This window comes from Apteryx rowi, unplaced genomic scaffold (assembly GCF_003343035.1).
Source record: "Apteryx rowi isolate R43461 unplaced genomic scaffold, aptRow1 scaffold_26, whole genome shotgun sequence".
Lineage (NCBI taxonomy): Eukaryota > Metazoa > Chordata > Aves > Apterygiformes > Apterygidae > Apteryx > Apteryx rowi.
Genome location: NW_020448974.1, coordinates 2818206 through 2838216, shown reverse-complemented (window position 1 = coordinate 2838216; position 20011 = coordinate 2818206). Strand labels below are relative to the sequence as shown.

The following is a 20011-nucleotide window of genomic DNA, read 5'->3' as shown; positions in this document are numbered from 1 at the left end:
TGTGGTAGGACAGGGATAACTTATGTTCCATAATCGTATAACAGGGAACACAGTTTACTGAGTGTCTGTACTCGCTGATGAATACATTCCTGCTACCATTCTCTATTCTTTCCTTACCAGTGTTTTCATTTGTGTGACTTCATTATGGATCTCAGGCTACTTGGCACTTTAAGACAGAGACCAGAGACAGTCAAGTCTCATAAAATCAGTTTATAGATTCTTTGAGCTCTGAAAACTCAAAAAACAGAAATAAAAATATGGACATTTTAATTAATTTAAAATTCTTGCACATTTGGGTGTCTGAGACATGGACTGGCAATAGCATTTACCATATGTATGGCAAAACCCTACACTTCCAGTACATTGACACTTTTAAATATTATCCAGCTGCATGCATCTGTAGCCTTGGCTGCAAAAAGTTATGTGAAAGAAGCTTTATGTTGTATTACAACATCATATTAAATTAACAAAACCACACATGTTGCCAGCTGCCTTTTCTCTTCCCTCTAGATTACATCCCAGGGACTTTTTCAGCCTACAGAGCAGTGCCAGTTACGAGGAGTGAAGACTAAGCTATTTTCAAAGCTGAGATAAGTGGTGGAAATAAAACAGATGGTCCCAGAGGAACTGTACCTACTTTTGTTGGAGATAGATTTGAACCTGTTTCGCTCATTTACATTTTGTTTCACTCTAAAACAGTGCATGTAGTGTTTCTGAATTTGAACCGCTTAAAAACACACTGACATCAAAGGGAGACTATACATTCACTTCAGCTATTTTTTTTGATTGAGGACTTCTGTATGAAATAAAACAAAACTTGTCTTCAGTGAAAGAGAGTGAAATGGGACAGGAAGATTTCTCAGTTTACTGGCCATTAAAGCGAAAAGAAGATTGATTAGTCTTGTTTAAGTGGTATCCTCCAAGCCTGTCCATTCTAAATTCAGATATGAAATACTCATTGCCCCTTCAGTTAAGTTTTGCTTTTTAGCTTATGCTCCCTTCAAATTCAATTCTGTGCTGATAATCACTCAAGTAAAACTAATCTTTACCCTGAGCTAAAAAGGATGCAGAAATATGTGACTGCTCTCTCTTTTTTTTTTTCTCATAAATGACAAATTCTGTCCTGACCTCAATGGCAATTTTGATACACATGATCTAACTAAGAATGGCAGACTTCTTAATCAAAGTCAAATCCTGAATGTAAAACCAATGTCAGAACTGACTCTCAGTTCGGTAATAGGGTAAGGAGTAACCTTGATGTTAATGGTATTGCAGCAATATGAATACAAGAATAAAACTCGTATGTATTACTTAAATAACATCTTCTCAGCCTGGTGAGAACTTTCAGTGAATAAGAACAATGGAAGGACTTCAGGATTTAAGATTTAACCCTTCATGCCTTGCCCAATACTCGTTACATGGGTAAAACCATGAGTTCTATGGCTCAGTTAGTACAAACAAAAGAAAAATAACATTTTTAAAAGCAAAGGTCACCGTATCTCTTCTGTTTGCAGATACTAATAATTTCCAACTCTGGGCATCTAATTTAGGTGCCCAAGTTAGGAACCTAAATTCTTTATGGAGTTTCCAGAATCTGAATCAAAGCACCTACACAGAAACCTGCCCCTCTCCACAGACTGCTCAGTTATATACTTTGAAAATACTTCTTCCCACCTTGTCGGTAGCTAATCAATGACAGCATTAAAATCATATAGAAATAAGTCAATAATGCCTTAGCTTTTTTCCTGGTGAAGCAAACAGTTTTATCAGTCCCATAGAAATTTTCCACTCTCCATGTTCTTGGCTTTTTGACTAATGCACTCTGAACTTTTGCATAAGTTTTAAACTATTCAAACAATAGAAGGTAAAACTGATAATTAAATTCCCCTGTAGGCATTCAACTGAAATTGGAGAATTTTGTTTTCCTGGAAGACAGGGAGTTGTATACGAGTCCAACCCTGCCCTTTCTTACATCAGTCGCAGTTTACAGTGCAAAAGAAATGCAGGATTGCACTTCCTGGAGAAAGATCCTGTTCCTATTGAAGCAAAACTTCCCCAAAATCACACTGACTGGTCAGCAAGATCAGTTGGTTGAAAGTTGATTGCTCTTCTCTGATCTGTGCAAGTATATTAGCTGAGGATGGGCAACATGTTTTAAAAATTGACATACTCTTGCTTTGGCATGGCTCTCTATTTCATCCACAGTAGATGAATGTTGATTGCAAACTTTAATGTTGGTTTTTTCATGCATATTTTTCTCGTATTCTCGAACATCATCCATAGTCATATCTGTAAAAAGTTCAAAATTGTTGGCATTTTCCATTGATTCAGTGAAAACTTTTTTTTTTTTTTTTTCCAAGGAGAAGGTTCTAGGAATACATAAGCCTTTCAGCAGAAGCCAAAAAAGATTAAAAAAAAGCAGGGAGCAACTAGCTTTATGAAAATTGACTCATAAAGGTAGTTATATCAGCCAAGGAAGGTATAAGAAGGTTAAGTCAAAGGGAGTCAGAGAACAGGAAGGAGTGGAAATTGTTTAGGAGTATCTGTGTAACATAAGAGGCAAAAAATATTGAAGTGCACGTCTTGGCAAAGGTGAGGATCTTCTAAAAAGATTTTAGAAGATCCCTTGGAAGAGAAAATAGATATAAAAATATTATAAAGACTTACTTACCTTTCTAGGAACTTTCAAAAAGATTTTATAATGTTATCTTTGCATGGTATGTCTCATAACCAGTAAACTCTTTTACTGTTAAAACACAATCAGCTTAAATTCCAGAAACTAACATTTAATTACAGTGGTAAGTGGATTACTAGTGAACGCTTTAATAATTCTGTGGCCTCAAACCATGCAATGGATTATAAAAATTCTACAAATCAGGCTGATTCTACTGATATGATCGTTTATCATTGCCTAGGCATGCCTGATGTCAAACTAGTGAATAGTCTCTTAGGTGCTTGCTATATAACTCTCAGCAATTGTGAAGGATTTTAAAATGTTTTTGTCAGAAATCATGTTTTTTAGTAAAAAAGGAATCCAATTAATCTAAAATTATTCCAAAATGTGTACCACTTCTAGTAATGTACACTGCATTTCAGTTCTTGAGGTTATCATTTTTCTCAAGTTCATTATGTGTCATTTGGATTTGTGAAACCTTATATCACACCACTTCTTGTTATATGATACGAGGCTCTTGCTTCACAAGACTGCTTTTAAGGAAAGATATAACTTCAGCTGTTATATCAGTAACACAATGTAATACTTTATCAGTGAAAATGAAGTGCAGTGTAAAATTTTGATCAAAATGAAACATGGAGTAACACTATCGTTAATATTCTTTCAACCTATTCTTTTACTGTTATCTGGAATGAAAACCAAGCTCATAAGCCATGTAAAGAACATGCTAAGATGCATTTTTGCCAAGCAGAGAACATGCTTTTTATTAGTAAGTGACATTGTGAAATAGATTTTCTTAATAATAACAGTTCAGTAAATTTAATGACAAAAAACATTCATACTTGCAACAGTAACATAATATGTTAATAGTTGATTTTAATATACTGATTATTCAATTCACTTTAGATGACTTACATCTTCTCAGAATCTTCCTTGAACTTTTATTTGAAAAGATGATAATAGACACATTGAAGGCACACAGATACTTCAAAAAARGTATTTTAAAAAAACTCTCCCCACACCCATGCACATGTCAAGAACATTACCAAAAGAATGTTACAGATCAAACATTAAATTGTACTGGATGTATACAAATTGGAGCTCACTAATCTTGGATAATGAAATACTCAGTTTCTAGTCAGGGAGCCTTATCAAGCTTTAGTCTTCACAGCAATGCAGGGGCACATGAGCTGCAGACAGCGCAGACAGTTGCCTAAATTAACCTTCTGCACTTTCTTTCTATTTTTTTATAAATCCCGTTATATGTTTAGCCTTTATTCATACTTATTTTAGTGAGCCCAGATTTTTTTAGGTTTTTGTGCTTAACCTGACCGTTAAGTACTAAAATCACATGATATTATTTAGCAAATATTCTCACTATGACAGTAAAAAAACACAAGATAATTGTGTATTGCAAATATTTAATTATGGAAAGAGTATTTTTGGCAGGGTGCATTCAGAGGTAAGGTAGGGAATTTGTAGCTAAATGTTTTTTGGGCTAAACTGATCCCATATGTTTAATTTTATAAATACTCACTTTGCTCTGTATCAAGAACTTTGCAGAAGTGCAGCTAACTCTAGGTTTCTCAGTAACTTTTATGTCTTGCTTTAATACATATTTTTGGGCAGATTTATGGGCTCAACTTTTGTATGAAGCCAGGATGTTTTATATTTATTTAAAGTCATCAGTTAGAATTTCTTTGTAYCTTCTCTGATTGCTGTATGATATTCATAAAATCAGAATACATTATATATAAAGACCTATCACAGATTATGGAAGAGAAATAGAACTCTAATGTTATGGAAATAGTTAAATATGAAAGAAAACTGAACATAATTGGATCYGTTCTGAAAAATCAGTTGAAAACAGTCAATTTAGAAAATATCTCAAGTGATCACCCTGGAAAATATCTTAATTTCTAAGTTTTTCTCAGYTTCTGGGAAAAGGAGCAGAGGTATATTCTAGACAGCTACAGAGAACTAATGTTCTCAAAGGTCTTTATCCCAATGAATGCATACAGATGACTTAGGCTTGTTTAGGGAGATAGTGGATCACTACATTTCATGTAAGAAATAAAAAAAGAATTCAGATCTCTTAAGAACTCTTTTCTCACTGGATACAAAATTCTCCTACTCACTTATGGCTACCCGCAAATAAAAAAAGATCTTTTTTTAGCGGATTTTAGTATTTTTAAGATCATTACAGCACAGGCTTTCTCATGCATTATTAAATTTATAATAAGATAAATTATGATTTCAAACACAATTTTTTCTATAATTTCAAATAATCAGCACAATCAAGTTATAGTTAGATTCTAGTGTAAAATTATGCAGGTTTATGAAGTCACTGAAGATGTGTGTGTTTACACCAGCTGGGATAATTGACTGTATATCTAAGCAATGCTGAATGTTTCTGAGTTCCAATGAAAGACAGGTGTCATTCTTATCCATGAATTGCCCCATACAGTGTTCCCCTGAAGTTTAAGCAGGGTCTAATATAACTGAAATAGGTTGCCAAATTGCTACCCTATGTTACAAGAATGTTTTAGAAACTGTTCTACAAGTATCTATGATTATGGATGTATCATACTGAATATGTATGTAAAAAGGAATAACCCTGTGAGCTTATTGTACAGTGATAAATATAACTGGCTGTTTTGATGTTCAAAATTACCCTGTACCATTGAAAGTGCCCATTCCTACAGCTGGTGCAGGGATTCAGAGCAGTTTTTGCATGCAGCTGCTGTTGAATAAGGCTGAGTAGGTTTTATATTTATATCCATTTTTCAGAAGGGACTTTAAAGTCCCATCTTTTCTTTATTGCGGTTTATATTAACAGTTTAAAACCTTCCTGAAAAGCTGAAAACGTGTTGGATCAGAGGCCTTAACAGTTTGCAGTACGGAAATGATTGCATGTTARTACAGTCTTAATAAGAGGCTTTATTCAAACCTGCCTGCGGTTCTCCATATATAGATGACTGTTTGCAGGAACAGCTTCCATCTGCCTAAAATGCAGGGTGACTGGACAGATGCATATACTCCAAGATGTAGGGATATACAGAGGGCCCTGTATAGTGCCTGCTGTCTGTCTAAAATACAGCCTACTCTTGTTATAAAGAACCTGCTGTAAATAAGCTGTGTATATTCCAGAGAAATTGAATGTAATTCCAAGTCTTTCATGAACAACTTAAATTTGTATTAGAACCCGATGGTCTATGAAAGCCAGTGGAAATCTGTCATTAATTTTTATAAGCTTTGGATCAGCCCTTTTAAGTGTGTTTAATTTGGAGAAGACTTACCRTACCACTCATCAACCCAGGCAAAAGCCTGCCGGTGACCAATCAATAGTATATCTCTGACCACCTGTGAAATAAGGAAAAGGTTAAATACCCTTACAGCAGCAAAACATTTTAGAAAAGTAACACTATTGTCTTTCAACAGGATTTAGGTCAAAACGATCTGACACTTTTGTCTCTAAAAAGACATAYGCTAAAGAATCACAAAATCATAGAAATACTGGCTGCAAGGGACCTCTGAAGGTCTTATAGTCCAACCACCCACTTGAAGCAGGACTAATGCCAACACCAGATCAGGTCCACATGGCTTTAACTAGCATGGGAAGCCACTTGGGAATGGTACAGAATCCATTAATCTTTGGGCAAATAGATTGGAACTCTTYTCCCTTTCCCTGTTAATTTTTTAAACATATGAAAGGTCAGTACTCTGAAAAATATTATCATTTGGCAGTTATGCCATTTATTAATTCTTTAGTAGACTGATTGGAAAACTCTCCCACTACCTGTCTGTAGGCAACCCTGCACATYGTTGTTATATGTAAATTACTTGTTTATACTCCTAAATAATTTAGGTCATATATTTATCACAGCATTGAAAATGCTAGTGCTAGTTGTCTCAGCCTTAGACCTCAGCAATTCCAGACTTTGGCAAGTTTATATGCGGAGATGAACGCTTCAGCTGTGCTCCAGATCTTTCAGACCTTGAGAGAGGCCCGACAGCAGATCCAGCTGATCTCCTAGCTCCAACACAGCCATTCGTGTGCAGCACAGTACTCAAGCTCTGCTCATGTGAAGGGTGAGAAACAGCTATTCACCGACCTTGTGTACAAATTGCTCCACTCTGGTTTGAAGTCCCCAAACTTCAAATTTCACAGTCACAAGTTTGTAGGAACACATAATTGGCTGATGAGTCTCTCTCCAGCCTTCCTTTAAGTGGCCTCTTCCAGTCTTCTGTGACTTGAAATATTTAGGGTCCTGCAAAACAAGCAAAACATATTCAGAAATCCTGGACAGGAAGTCCTATTTGTCAGTTTGCTAAAATAAATGTTTTAATAAAACGTAAAATATGAAAACATGTTAACAAACATTATGAAAAAGTAATATGAAATCTACTTAAATAAACATGAGGATGTAATAAAACCAAATCCTGTCTTTTATCCAACAGCCATTGAATTGATGATAGCCAGCATATTCTTGGAGATGCTTTAAAGCTAATTTCATCTAGGAGATTTTTTGCTATAGGAAAATATGATATTGTAAGTCATACCAATACAATGCACTCCAAGTGTTATTTATGGCCTTTTGAAAAAAAAAAAGTTGCTTCTTCAGAGCTTGCTTTTACACTACCTCCCCAGTGTGACTTACCACTACTTTCTAGCYATGCCTGTCTTTCTGAAAATCATGTCCAGTTTTAGCTTTGACACATCAACACTGATGTGAGCCTGGAAAAGCCATTTTTAATTTTAAGTGAGCTTGTATATCCAGATGACCAGCTAACTATGAAAACTCTCCAATTTAGCCATCTCCAGTATCAACTCAGTTATGGTATCTTTAGGCAAAACCTTGAAGGACTRTAATTTCAAAATCAGCTTGCTTTGACTAATTAGAAAACCACACAAATTCGTGTTGAAATTACAGCAAGGCCAAGAACAATAATAGCTATAGAAAARTAACAAGGGTTCCTATGGCCTTCAAACTAGTTTTAAATATGAGAAATTTAAGAATAAAAATAAAATTTCCATAAGAGGCAATAAGAAGACTATTAGTTCATCTTTAARATTTACTTTTAGCCAAACAAAATGCACTTTTAGTTATCCAAGAAATAAGCGTTGTTTTCCATCTTGATAAGTTAATTTGATTGCATTTCACCTTATGTCCATTCCTGCTAATTACATCTTGTAAATAGAAATAATTTACAGTTAAAYATGGATTTTCAGAGCTTGAAAATAATTAAGTATTACTGAATGTATAATGTAGCTTCTAAAATCTGTTTTCAAGAATAAACACCAGTGCTCATCTGAGTTGCTTTCCCCAAAGCCACTATCTGGGAAATTTTTCTTTTAAACCCATCCCTTGCTAGAAAAGCAGTTAAACGTGTTTTAAAGTATGTGCTTAAATTACGTGCTAAGTGGGATATGACCAATGGAGAAATGGATCTATTCTTAATTTTCTGMCATTTGGTGTGAACTTATGTATCATTCAGCGGCATTCCTTTTTTCTAGTGTTGATAGTTATCTCCTGTCTAGGCTTCCGATGTTAGTCCTTAAAGTCCATCTTAGTCCATAGCTCTACCATTAAACCTTTATCAAGCTCTAACGAGCTGATAGTCTTCTTCTCTGTGAAAGTCATTGCTTTTATTGCTGACACATTCTTTCCTCCATAGAAATGTTAAGCTTGCGTATAATAAGGTTTCACCTTTAAATCACCATAAAAAACAATTCAGTGTCATCATAGATCAGTGCAACATATCACTGTATATCACCAGCTCATAGTCACATGATGTTTGCCAGTCTTCATTCAATAAAGCTTGACCTCAGCTTGATCTAGTCATTTTCTAGTTGAAAAGAGCTGTTTTATAACTGCTAACTGCCTTAAACAAGCAGTGTATTAAAAAAATAAATAAATAAATAAATAAATATAAACTAAGAGTAAGTTAGAAAGGCACAGAATTCTAGTAGATGGTTTCATGAATAAATAAATTACAGAAAATATGATCTCAAATATTCCTGCAAAATATTCCAGTGTAAAATAAGAATTTCTAAAAAGTAAAATCAAAAGGAAATAGTGGTTTCAAGGAAGGGTCTTTCGTTTCTTACATATGCGTACAGTACTAGTGGGAGGGAGCCACTGTCTTGATTAAGCACTTCAGACATGCACTTTAATAATATTGAGTGTTATGCAGGGATACTTTGTATTCCTTCAGTGATAACGAGATCTATAATGGAATAACTTCAATGCAGTCAAAAGGAATTAATGTAATGAATTTGACTCAGTTTCAAGTTTTTCAGAATTTATAAACAAAAATTAAATAAGGTACAGCTGCATTGCACGACTTCAGTCATGCATGAGACCTGTGTTTTGTTCAAACCCTCTAGATGCTGTGAAAGCCGTGTGAGGGGTTTTGGTTTTGTTTTTTGTTGTTGTTGTTGTTTTTTATAAAGTTAACCCAGCAGACAAGGGGATTCGTAGCAGAAACCTTTCTTAAATTGATGGCCCACAAACAATCCGTCTACAGCAATGCAGTTTATCCATGGCATCACTCCTAGTTGCAAATTCCTTTAACAGATCCCAGAGATGGCACTTTTGCTTCCCTTAATCATGCCCATTTTTCTTGAAGGACATAAGGTTTAGTCAGAAATTGGCTGGACAGTTTCAAGCAAAGAACTGGCCAACAGAATGGGCAACATGTATCTAATATGGGCATGCCTTCCTTCTTGAAAACATTAATATATTGATACTATATCACTGTAAACTGGTGAATGAAAGATAGGAAAAAGAAAAAATTCAGAAAAATATACTTCCAGGCTGCTGTGTTAAAGATCAAGAWGTTAAAGATTTTATTGAGTGCTTGCTTAGACGAGCTAATACTCAGTTCACTGGGAGCTGAAGCACTGCTCTTCCTCCCACTTCTACGCTGCAGCTCACTGCTCAGAAGAGTCARGCAGGCCAGATGAGACTCATGCTGAATGCTCACATCTCTCTGTGCCCAGGAGGAAGCGCTGAATATCTGCCTGTTCTGGATCACGCACGTTCTTTACTCTTCCTGTGAAAGGTATGGCAATTTGCAAAATATATTCCAGAGGCACTGAGCTAGAGAGAAAGGGGCACGACTCTCTGGGCCAGGAAACACAGGAGTTTGAAGCACTTCTGTGAGCAATAGGAACTGGACAAACTGATCTTTCTGACTCCATTTTTATATTCTTATTTAGAACATTAATTTGTATGTGCATCATGTTTGCATTTAGCCACCTTTGCTTTCCTTTCCAGAGGATCCATCACCTAAAGAATACTACTTCTGTTCACTATTTTCCTCTTAATTTGTCTACTGACAAAATCCTCAATCTGTTTTAAGATGTAATGGTATAGCTAAAATTCTTTCATTTAGATAACCTATTTCTGTTTTTATCAGACACAATTTATGAGGAAAGCCCATCTGGCATTCCTTTTGCTACAAAGGAGCAAAAAATACTGTTTTTGCAATATACTGTTGCCAGGTGCACAGTGATTTAAAAATAGTACTTCTGCTAACATAGCAGAAATATCATTACCCATGAGCTGGTCTTGATTGAGGATAAAAAATAAAATTAAATTAAAATTAAATAAAAGCCACAGTGTAATGGAATAGGGTGGAATGGAATTTTTAATCCTTCATGATTTTAATATATGTGATCTGGCATTTCATCATCAGTGCAGTAGCTGGGTTTTGGATTTCAGATTACATAGCTAGTGCTCTGGAAAGATATGCTGATGTAAAAATGGTTTGGTTAGCCTTTTTCTCCCTCTGCTATGACACCTCAAAAGCAGACAGAGTCAGTAATAATAGGAGTAGATCTAAACAGAAATTCAACCACTGTCATCAGAAAATAATGCAAGCGTGGCATATGATAAACCAGCCAGCCTTTATGTAAACTCTCAACTGAAGTTAGTAAGAGGAAAATTTCATCCGTTTATCTCTTGCTGCTATATCCTGGGCTGAACTACTGTACTGAAATGTTACAAACCTTCACTGTGGCAGCAGTATTATTTCAACTATCATAATTTTCTGGGCCTGTAATGTAAAAGAAGTTTTATTATTCTGAATGCACCTGGACAGTAGTAAGTTGGATCCATTATGGTGCAGCTGTGTTAAAGTCAAAAAAGACAGCAATTGAAGAAGAAAACTGTGGCAGCTGCATGAAATGTTGCTATTTGGAGGTGACTTAAGAAGTTTATACCCTGTGTCCAACTCTCAACTGCTTTGTTATAAACAGGAAATGAAACGCTGTTAATTCTGAGAACTTGAATATGGTGGCGAAGGACATTTTGCTCAACAGCTCAGATCTACAGTAAACGTTTCATTTCAGTGAATGGTTCACTTGAGGCCCTTGTTCTTCAGCAAAGCTCAGTTTCATTCTCTTCTATAATTCAGATGAATATATATGTCTATATGGGGAATACATGATGGTTGGTGATACATATTCATTGGTGATAAAATCACAAGGAGATGAGACAGAACCTCTTACCTGTATGTGTCTACATTCTTAATATAACAATACATAATTCTGTACTCAATGTAATATGTACATGCAGATTTGGAAACATATGTGACTAATTACAGCAAAAAGACAAACCAGTTAGTCTGGATCTAGATTTAAACTTTCTCACTTCTGAATCCCAGATTTGAACACCTCAAAGTTTAAGGATGTTTAGGTCCTTGTCTTCTGATTCACTATTTATTTGGAGGGTAAGTGCTTTTGTGCATACACTGAAGGATAAGCCCTCCATTCTTTAGGCAGTTCAGATCATTTAGATGATTTTGAACAAGAGATCGCTCAATATTACTGGCAGAGATTCCCTTAAAATGTTCCTCAGTGAAGCAACAGCCTTTCTTAAGTCTCTGCCTAGCTATATTTTTGACTTTTCAATTTTAGTGTATATTTAGGAGGCAAGGAAAAAGAAAAGTGTTTCATGGAACACATCTCCCCTGATCAGTATCAGCACAAGTCAAAAGGAACTATGGGATTCAAATGAGATATTATATTTACGAAAAAGTTGTTTATGCATTTGGTCTTTTCATGTGAGAATCACGTATTATGAAAGTTACAATGAAAGGAAAAATATAGACGTTTCTAAGATTCATGTCAGTGCAACCGAAAAATACTTTTTTAGACCATAGGTTCTTGGAAGCAGAGAATGTTGTTTTGCTTGTTTGCACTGAGCTTGATGCTATGGGTCCCTTGATCTCTCATGAGGCCTCCTGTGGTAATTGCAATATTATCACTTCTATTAATGATATCTGTGTGTTATACACACACGAGCATATCTTCTGTTTATATAAAYGAGAAAAACAACACTGAAGTAAACTGTGGTTCATTTTGTCATAACCAATGAGTTATTTGATGCACAAACTCAAAGAAAGGTCACAGTGAAATTGTAGAAGGGTTTTTTTCGTACAGAGAACCTTGAAAAAATTATGATAGTGACACAAACAGCTTACCAAGGACAGCTGAACACTTTAAAGCTAAAAATAAACAACTCAAATCACAAATACTAGTGCTGTTTGATCACATCAGAAAAGCAGCAGCAATCCACCTGTACAAACAGTCTCATAAACACTAACAGAAAGCAAGCAGTTTAATTAGTGTGTGAAAGGTTTAAATGAACTGTTTCTCCAAAATAGTACTATAACAAATAATGAAAATTGCAGTGTAAAACTGAAGTGTATTCTTAATTGAAGAGGGATGCATTTTAATCAGGATATAAAAGAAATACAGAGCCTATTTCGAGAAGGTGCTAAGTATGCTGATTCTGATCTGGAACTTGCTTAGTTTTAAGCATGTGAAAGGTCCATTGAAATGAAGAGATTACTAGCATGCCTGAGGTTAAAATCATTCTCATTGGTTTTTCCCGATCCCAGTCAGACTGCTTATCCTGTGGGATCTAATTCTTAAAACCTGAGGATTGTACTTTGCTGTTAATCACCTTAGTATCAATTTAGATTAAATGATCTAACAGCAGCTCACTTATTTTATTAGTGTAAGTAAAATACCTTAGTTAACTTTTTAATTTTCTCTGAAAATGCTGTTTGAAAAATACAGTTTTGCATTTACATAAAGACACTTTTTTATACTGTTCAGACTGAAAATGGACAGAAATTACATTTACAAACACAAGAAAGCCTTTTTATAGTGTCTAAATTATGTAAGAGGCCTCAGTAGAAATGAGAATCTGGCTTCATATTCATCATATGGTACCATAAAAAACCCACATAGTTTGTAAACTTTAGAAGATATTGAATTCAGTTGTTATAAATTCAGGATCAATTACCGTATGTGCACAGCACAGTTAAATGCTACGATGTTCTCATCATTTTGTATAAATTCTGAAACAGAATTTGGTAGCCAACATATAAATTATGCATCAGTACAGAAAAAATAACAGATGCTGGGCTATTTTTGTTGTTTAAAAACATATATGAAATTCTATTTTGCTTGGAATCAGGTCTCTAGATTTGTCCTCGAAGTACAACACACTGACTTTGAAATTCTTTTCTCAGTTAACATGCAGCTGTTTTTCTATATCATAAGTTTAATTATATGAAAACTAGGTTTAATAGCTGGCTATTAAAAAATAGGAAAGCTTAAAAGCTAGATGTTACCTTTATGTTCACAATTTATGGACATGCATAAACTGAGATGAAAAATCTTGCATGATTTCTTTAAAACATGGCCAAATGCAGACCAGTTCAATAGCAGCTGCCATTCCTAAATAAGCCAGAAAACCATGGAGTTCAGATAAGATGATGGAACCAATACGTTGTTTCACGAGGTGTTATATAATATTTGATACATAACAGATGGGTTTCATTATCTAATGAAACAAAAAAAATTACTTTTCATTCTACTGTAGACCAAATTTTGCTTTATGACCAGTACTTAAATATTGAAATAGGATCTATAAATAGAAGATAAAGAGTACATTACTTTTTGAGTCTGAAAATCACGTCTTCTGTGTTACAGAAATATTTTCATTGGCAAGTCTTCATTTTCTATCCTAAAAATGATTGTGTAGTCTTGGTCTATGCAGTTAAACAGCTGCCATACTCACTGCTAGCTATGAATATGTAATTGGCTCCAGAGGCAAATCATATCTCCAAAATGCAAGCATAGATCTGATCATTCCTCTCTCTAGCTACTTGTTCTGAACCATCATTTGTCAGATTTGAGGTTAAAACATTGAAAACTCAGCTTCATTTGCATGGTGGTTGCTGATTTCAAAACAGTGAATTGCATTGGCCTAAAAGAGACAGCGTCTTCAGAGATGTGCACTATCAAATATACATGGTAGAGATTTTCAAGGGATCTTAAAGAGAGTTAATGTGTCTGCTGCCTTTGATGCTTTTTGGCAGATCTGCAGCAGTATGTAGTACGCTTTAGTCCCTCCTGCCCTTGTGTCCTGGTTGCACCTGAGCAACTGTGCAACCCTATTCTCACTGCAGCGTCTGCCCTTTGCCTGGGCTTAGAGGGTTCGTATTAGTTATTAGCTGGGGTGTGATGCAAATAAGGAAAACAATAATGTTTAAAACTGCTCAGAATTGCAAACACTTAACTGAGCTTTGTGGGTCAAAGAAAAATCTTGTTCTACTTTGAATGAATTCAGATGAATATCAAAGGCCTGGTACAGAAACCAAAGATACAAAAGCATTTCAAAAGGTTGCAGGAATCACCTCTAGAAGAAAGTGTCAGGCAGTCTGGATAGAGAGGCTGCTATCAGCTTCCCCTCTAATCAAAAGCTCTTCAAATACTATTGACCAGTATAATTTCATTTAAGAATRAAGTTGCTTTGATTGCTATCTCTGTCCATGTCCATGAGAAAACACTTCTGACGGCTCTTTAAGATTATGATGAACATCTTAAAATCTCAGATTCTGATTATGGGGGCCATGTAAAACCAATCAGCTGTGAAGCATCTGTTTCTGGTAAGCTGACTGCATACTGCATTTTTAATTTTTAAATCTCATCTACTAGTTATGAAAACATTAAATTTATATTGAATGTGGGCAATGGTGAAGGCATTCTTGATACTGAGAGTTTGCAGTAACGATTAAAGGTATGAAAAGAATTCTAGCAAGGACAAATAAATGCCACTTTACTGCAGCTTCTTACATCCTCATCTTCACCATTTCATAGTCAAGTTGTCTCTTACCTCTGATTCTTTGTAATAGCGCTCAGGAATATCGTCGCTGGCAATATCAATAAAGCAGACTTCTCGCTCAAGATCTTTAGCTTCTTTGTCAAAAATCTGCAAGAGTTAAAGAAACTTTTAACACTAACAGAACAACATCCTGACCACATCCACCTGGAATCATGGTTACAAGCCATTGTTAAGGCCCAGTTCAATAGCTTGTACAACAGAATGTGTCTAGGCCGGCGCTTGCGCAGCCTCCGATGTGAATACTGAATTGTTCACAAAGAACACAGTCACGTTGTCTAGCGTATTGTAGATGCCGCAGTGTATGCAGGTAGGCAGAGGGAAGAAAATGCCTGTTATTCAAGATCATATATAAGCAATGTGTTCCTAAGCAAGATCAACAGCAACTTCGATGCCACAGACGTTTTGGGAGATGTTTCATTATTTCAGTTCAAAAGACGGTAGGCTGCTAAATGCAACGCGTGGTATGTAGCACTTCCTGCTTAGACCGCTGCTCCTTCTTGCACACCCTTTAGAATGGAGGCTTTGGTGAAAAGTAGTAAAGTCAGCAACTAGGATTGGTTTTATTGCATTTTTTAATCTTTGAACTAGATTTTACTACAGTGTAAAACATGGGCTTTCTGGACTCTGGATATTTCTAAAAGATTTATTAGAAAAACGATTTCATTTTAGGGACAATAATGAAATGCAAGTATGTGATGTGTGCTGCACAGACTAAGCTGCTGTTATACTGAGAATCAAAATTTTGGGTGAATAGCACCCAGTGGAAGTTGCACATTTCCACTTCCATTGTGCACAGATGGAGCTTATTTTGATTTTAATACTTCAGCATCTGATTTTGAATATCCAGTCTCTTGTTCTGTGCTTTGCAAATGATGGGCCTATTTTGAAAATACAGGTTATTTGCATCTGCAACATAGTGTTTTTCTGTGCCTGTGTGCACAATTTAATTATTTAGGCCCCTTAGTGACCCATGTGACTTATGCTATGTCTGCAATAAATTTCTGCTCATGATTCTAGGACTTGGAAATAGTGACCAGCTAAAAGGCTATTATGAAAACTTAGCTGCATAAAATTCAGGAAAGCTGTGCATACACTGTTAAGTTCAGTAACAAGCAAACATTGTGTTTTTTCCTTTGGGGCATAATGTTCTATAGCTAACATTTCAAGGAAGTATAAATATTGTTTGTTTGTTTGTTTTTTAATAAATGTAGCGAACACTCCATTAATTTCTTTCATTTCATCCTAGAGGAACAGTTAAAGATGCAAAATGTCAGCAACTATAGAATAATCAGAATGCTACTCTGGAGTTTCTGAAAGAAATGGAGCTTTCCCAGATAAAGCATTCAGAAGGAGCAATGGACCACAGTGAGCAAGTATATAAGCTGGTAACAACTACATTGCTTAGGAAATCATAATTCAAATAAATGAAAAGCTAAAGTTTGATTCTATAATTTTAACTTGTAGTTAAAGTGACTTCATATTTCACTGCTGGAATAAAATGGGCAACACTGCTTACTGAACTGGATATAAAATGTTAACAGGTCAGATACTGCACAAGTACAGAATGAAGAGAAACTCGGGACTGTTTTTATTTGTTTGTGTGCTTGTTTTCCTTCCCCAATTTTTTTTTTGCAAAAAATTATGTTAACTATTTGGACAAATTTGAGATGAAAGCTCCTTCCCCTACAGTGTTCTTCCTTAGTATTGGGGGTACTATTCTTATATAACTATTATATTTTATGTATCTTATATAGGTTGCCTTTTATAAGCTTCCTTGCTTGCTTTTTTCAAAACAAATTAAGATATACAGAGCACTATCTTGATGAAATCAGTGGAACTATTTCTAGCTCAAGATGCATCTTGGTGTAAACTCTGAGCTTTAAATAAAATAATTGAGATTTCTCTTAAATAGGCATTACCAGGTCAGCTGAGGCCCTCGATCAGTACATGGCTTAAGTGCAAGACTAATAATTTTAAGCGCATGAGTATCTTTGCATGTTTAAAAGGACCTAACTTGGAACTATTACCCCATAGCTTTTCTGATAAAAACATGCCTTGCCCTATCACAGGCTTGATCCACATATTGCACCTATAAGTAATACGGTTTTAGATTCTTTTCCTCTAAAATGCTTTGAAAGTGGGGATGACAGATGCCTTTGCCAATCTCTCTCAACTAGGAGGAATTTTGCAACTATTTCAACTATGCCTTATTTGCTGCTTACACTATCCCAGACCCTTTCCTCTATTCCAAAAGTTTGTTGAATGGCATTCTCACTTCCCTTTCCTAGCAGAAGTTGTTGTCTAATCATTTACATTTCTTCCCTTCTTAGATTGTCCTCACAAGATTTGCAGAYAGGGATTTAATCTTCTCATTCTATCAGCAGTAGAAAATAAGAAGTCATTAGAGAATAAGGCTGATTTCTGAGCTCTAATTCTCTTATTGCCTCTCCTGGACAAATAATCTGGGATTCTCTTAAAACCTGCAGGGAGGATGGGTTGATTGCATTTGTGATCAAAGAGACGAGAGAAATTAAAAAGTTTTAAAGGATGAGATTAAAGGCCATGAAAAGAAGCATAAGGCTCCCAATCTGTGCAGCTGTATTTGCAAATGTGCAGAAAATTAATGGAGAGAGAACAATCTGTATCCTTAAGAAGACAATGTAGAAAGGCTGAATACTAAATATTATATTGGTAAGAACTAGACAGGCTTTATATTTGGAAGCCAAATAATTAATTGAGATTGAAATACACAGAATCAAATGAAAAACAAAGAATAACATTCAGACTGAAGTGCCCTTTTTGCTGTTTGTTTTTTTTTTGTCTGTGACAACTTTTTTACAATACACAAACATTTATGCACATCCACTTGCTAAGAGGAATGAGAACTGATCGAGAGAATTATTTAAACTAACTGAATCACAGAATGACAAAAAGTGGAACATACATTTTAATTGGGTCATCTTTATAATAGTGAAGTGGTTTGTTTGGGAGAAAAAAGTCAAATAAAAACCCTGGCAGATGATTCTAACCCCTCAGCAAAGAAAGATCATGAAGGACACTGCAGCAAAATAAGTGCTGGTATATTTAAATATCTTTCTTTTCTTCATGAACTACAACAACATGTCCTAGCATGTACTTTGCTGGTGACTTCTTTTTTCCCTGTAGCTAAAGGTAGAATAAAAAGTCAGGTTATGAGACAATGGTAAGTCAGTGATATCATTTTTCTGCCAGCTCCTACCCCATTTTTCTTCTTTTTCTTTTACCTTCAGACTAAGTGCCTGTCTACAGACAAACTTAAGCCAACACGACTACATTGTTCAATATACAATGTGTAAATTTAACTGAGATGAAATCATAAACTTCCTCTTCTTTAAAATCCTTGACTCAATATCTATGCTTGAAAGCAGTGTTCCTCCCTCTCTGCCTCTCCATTTCCCCTGCCCTGCCAACAAAGCCAACAAGCCCTCCTAACAATCTCAAATCTTGACTTGCTACAAGATGGCATCTTAGTGGGATAGGCAGGCAATGACATGAATGYCATGAGAAAATATTTTTATTCGTTAGAAAATGAAATTAAGTGAAATTTATCKCTACTTTCTCATTATTATATTGATTCATTCAATGACATCTGGCTTTAAAAATGGAAAAAAACAATTTTTTWTATATATRYRYATATATATATATGTATATACAGATTTTAAATTCAGATATTTCTTTTAGAAAGTGATGGGTTAAAAAGTATTTGTTTTAGATTTGTTTTTAGGGAAGAAAACAGGATTTACTATGCTGTGTGAATCATATTAACTTCTGTATCACCAGACAACCCCCAGACAATACAACCCTTATGGACTACTTAATCTTTCAAATAAGATTTAAGTAGAATTAAAGTAGTGCTTTAGCCTGAATCTGAATTTTGTAAAACTGTGATTTATACTGTATATGACAACAGCTTAGATAATATAGGATCATCATAATTAGGTCTACAACATCTTTTGCCAGCACACAACTGAGGCATTTAGAATTTACTATACATTTGTGATTTCAGATGCAGTCAGCGTGGCCGATTTCAGCCCGGCATGTCTTTAGCTGAACATCTGAAAGAAACAACACACTCAAAGTCACTGTCACAAAGCCCAAAGTGAGTGGCACTGTACCACAAGCCATCGACTGACAGTACAAAGAACTGGAATGAAAACGTTAATACAGAAGAGTGAAGCGACTTGCTAAGGACTGACGTAGTAGATAGGAGAAAACACCAGGATAAATGTTTTCGTTTCAGTCCCTTYTAGTGGGTCTTGATGTACAATATAAATAGCTTTTTAAATGATGCTGCTAGTGAAGGCCTAGAGGTGTCCTTGTGCCATTCGTTTTACCTTTAGAAATACGAGAGTTGTGCAGTTTCTGTCTGAAAGGAGAAAAACTCCTGCTTGCAGATCTTGTAAGATACAAGATACTATCCGAACACCTCGATAAGCAATGATTTTTAAGGTAGAGAATTAAAAGATGCTGATAAAGCAAATCCCAAAAATGTGGGGGTTTATGGGGATGAGGGTTTTGGGGGGAGGAAAAAAAGGTTTATGAATAGTTAGAGGCATTTAGAGGCGTATCTACATAAGGACAGCAAGAATAAGCTTTCTTTTTTTTCCTATTAAAAAAGGGAATATCCGGCACAAAGCCTACTCTCTAAGTTGAAATTCTAATCTCCGTAAATTGACATCATCAGAACTGCTGGCTAGTCTCCAGTTTATTATCACAGCCTCCTCTAGCAGGTTGTGTCATCTGGTCCATTTTATGTCTCTGTCTCAGCTACTCAGAACTTGATCTATGGAGTTCTGTCTAGTGTCTAAGTCTTCCTATGTACTGCTCCAACCCCACTCACCCCCCAAAACCATTGATTTGCTTTTGAGATTTAGTTGGGCAAGGATTACAGGAATTGACCAATTTCAACCTGTTCATTGGCTCAAACTATTTATGTGGACACACAGCTGTGGGCATAACTGGAAGGAATTCTTTTATGCAAAAAAGACATTGAATTATTCCCTGAGAGAAGTAAATTTGGCTCACTGAATGGCATGGGAATATTGCTGTCTGCCATGGTGCGGAACTCAAAAAGGCAGTTACATATTTA

General features: G+C 35.5%; 1 protein-coding gene across 8 annotated transcripts in view; it reads right to left on the bottom strand.

Annotated features, from left to right (window-relative positions):
• Positions 1–20011, bottom strand: part of PITPNC1 (phosphatidylinositol transfer protein cytoplasmic 1) — a 99744-nt gene that overhangs the window by 5920 nt on the left and 73813 nt on the right. For all 8 annotated transcript variants that reach the window (XM_026067548.1, XM_026067552.1, XM_026067551.1 and 5 more), the window contains 4 exons: positions 14875–14970; positions 6790–6945; positions 5974–6037; positions 2171–2289 (listed from right to left, as the gene is read on the bottom strand). In XM_026067548.1, the coding sequence (XP_025923333.1) occupies positions 2171–2289; positions 5974–6037; positions 6790–6945; positions 14875–14970 (435 nt within the window). The remainder of the gene's footprint in view (positions 1–2170; positions 2290–5973; positions 6038–6789; positions 6946–14874; positions 14971–20011) is intronic.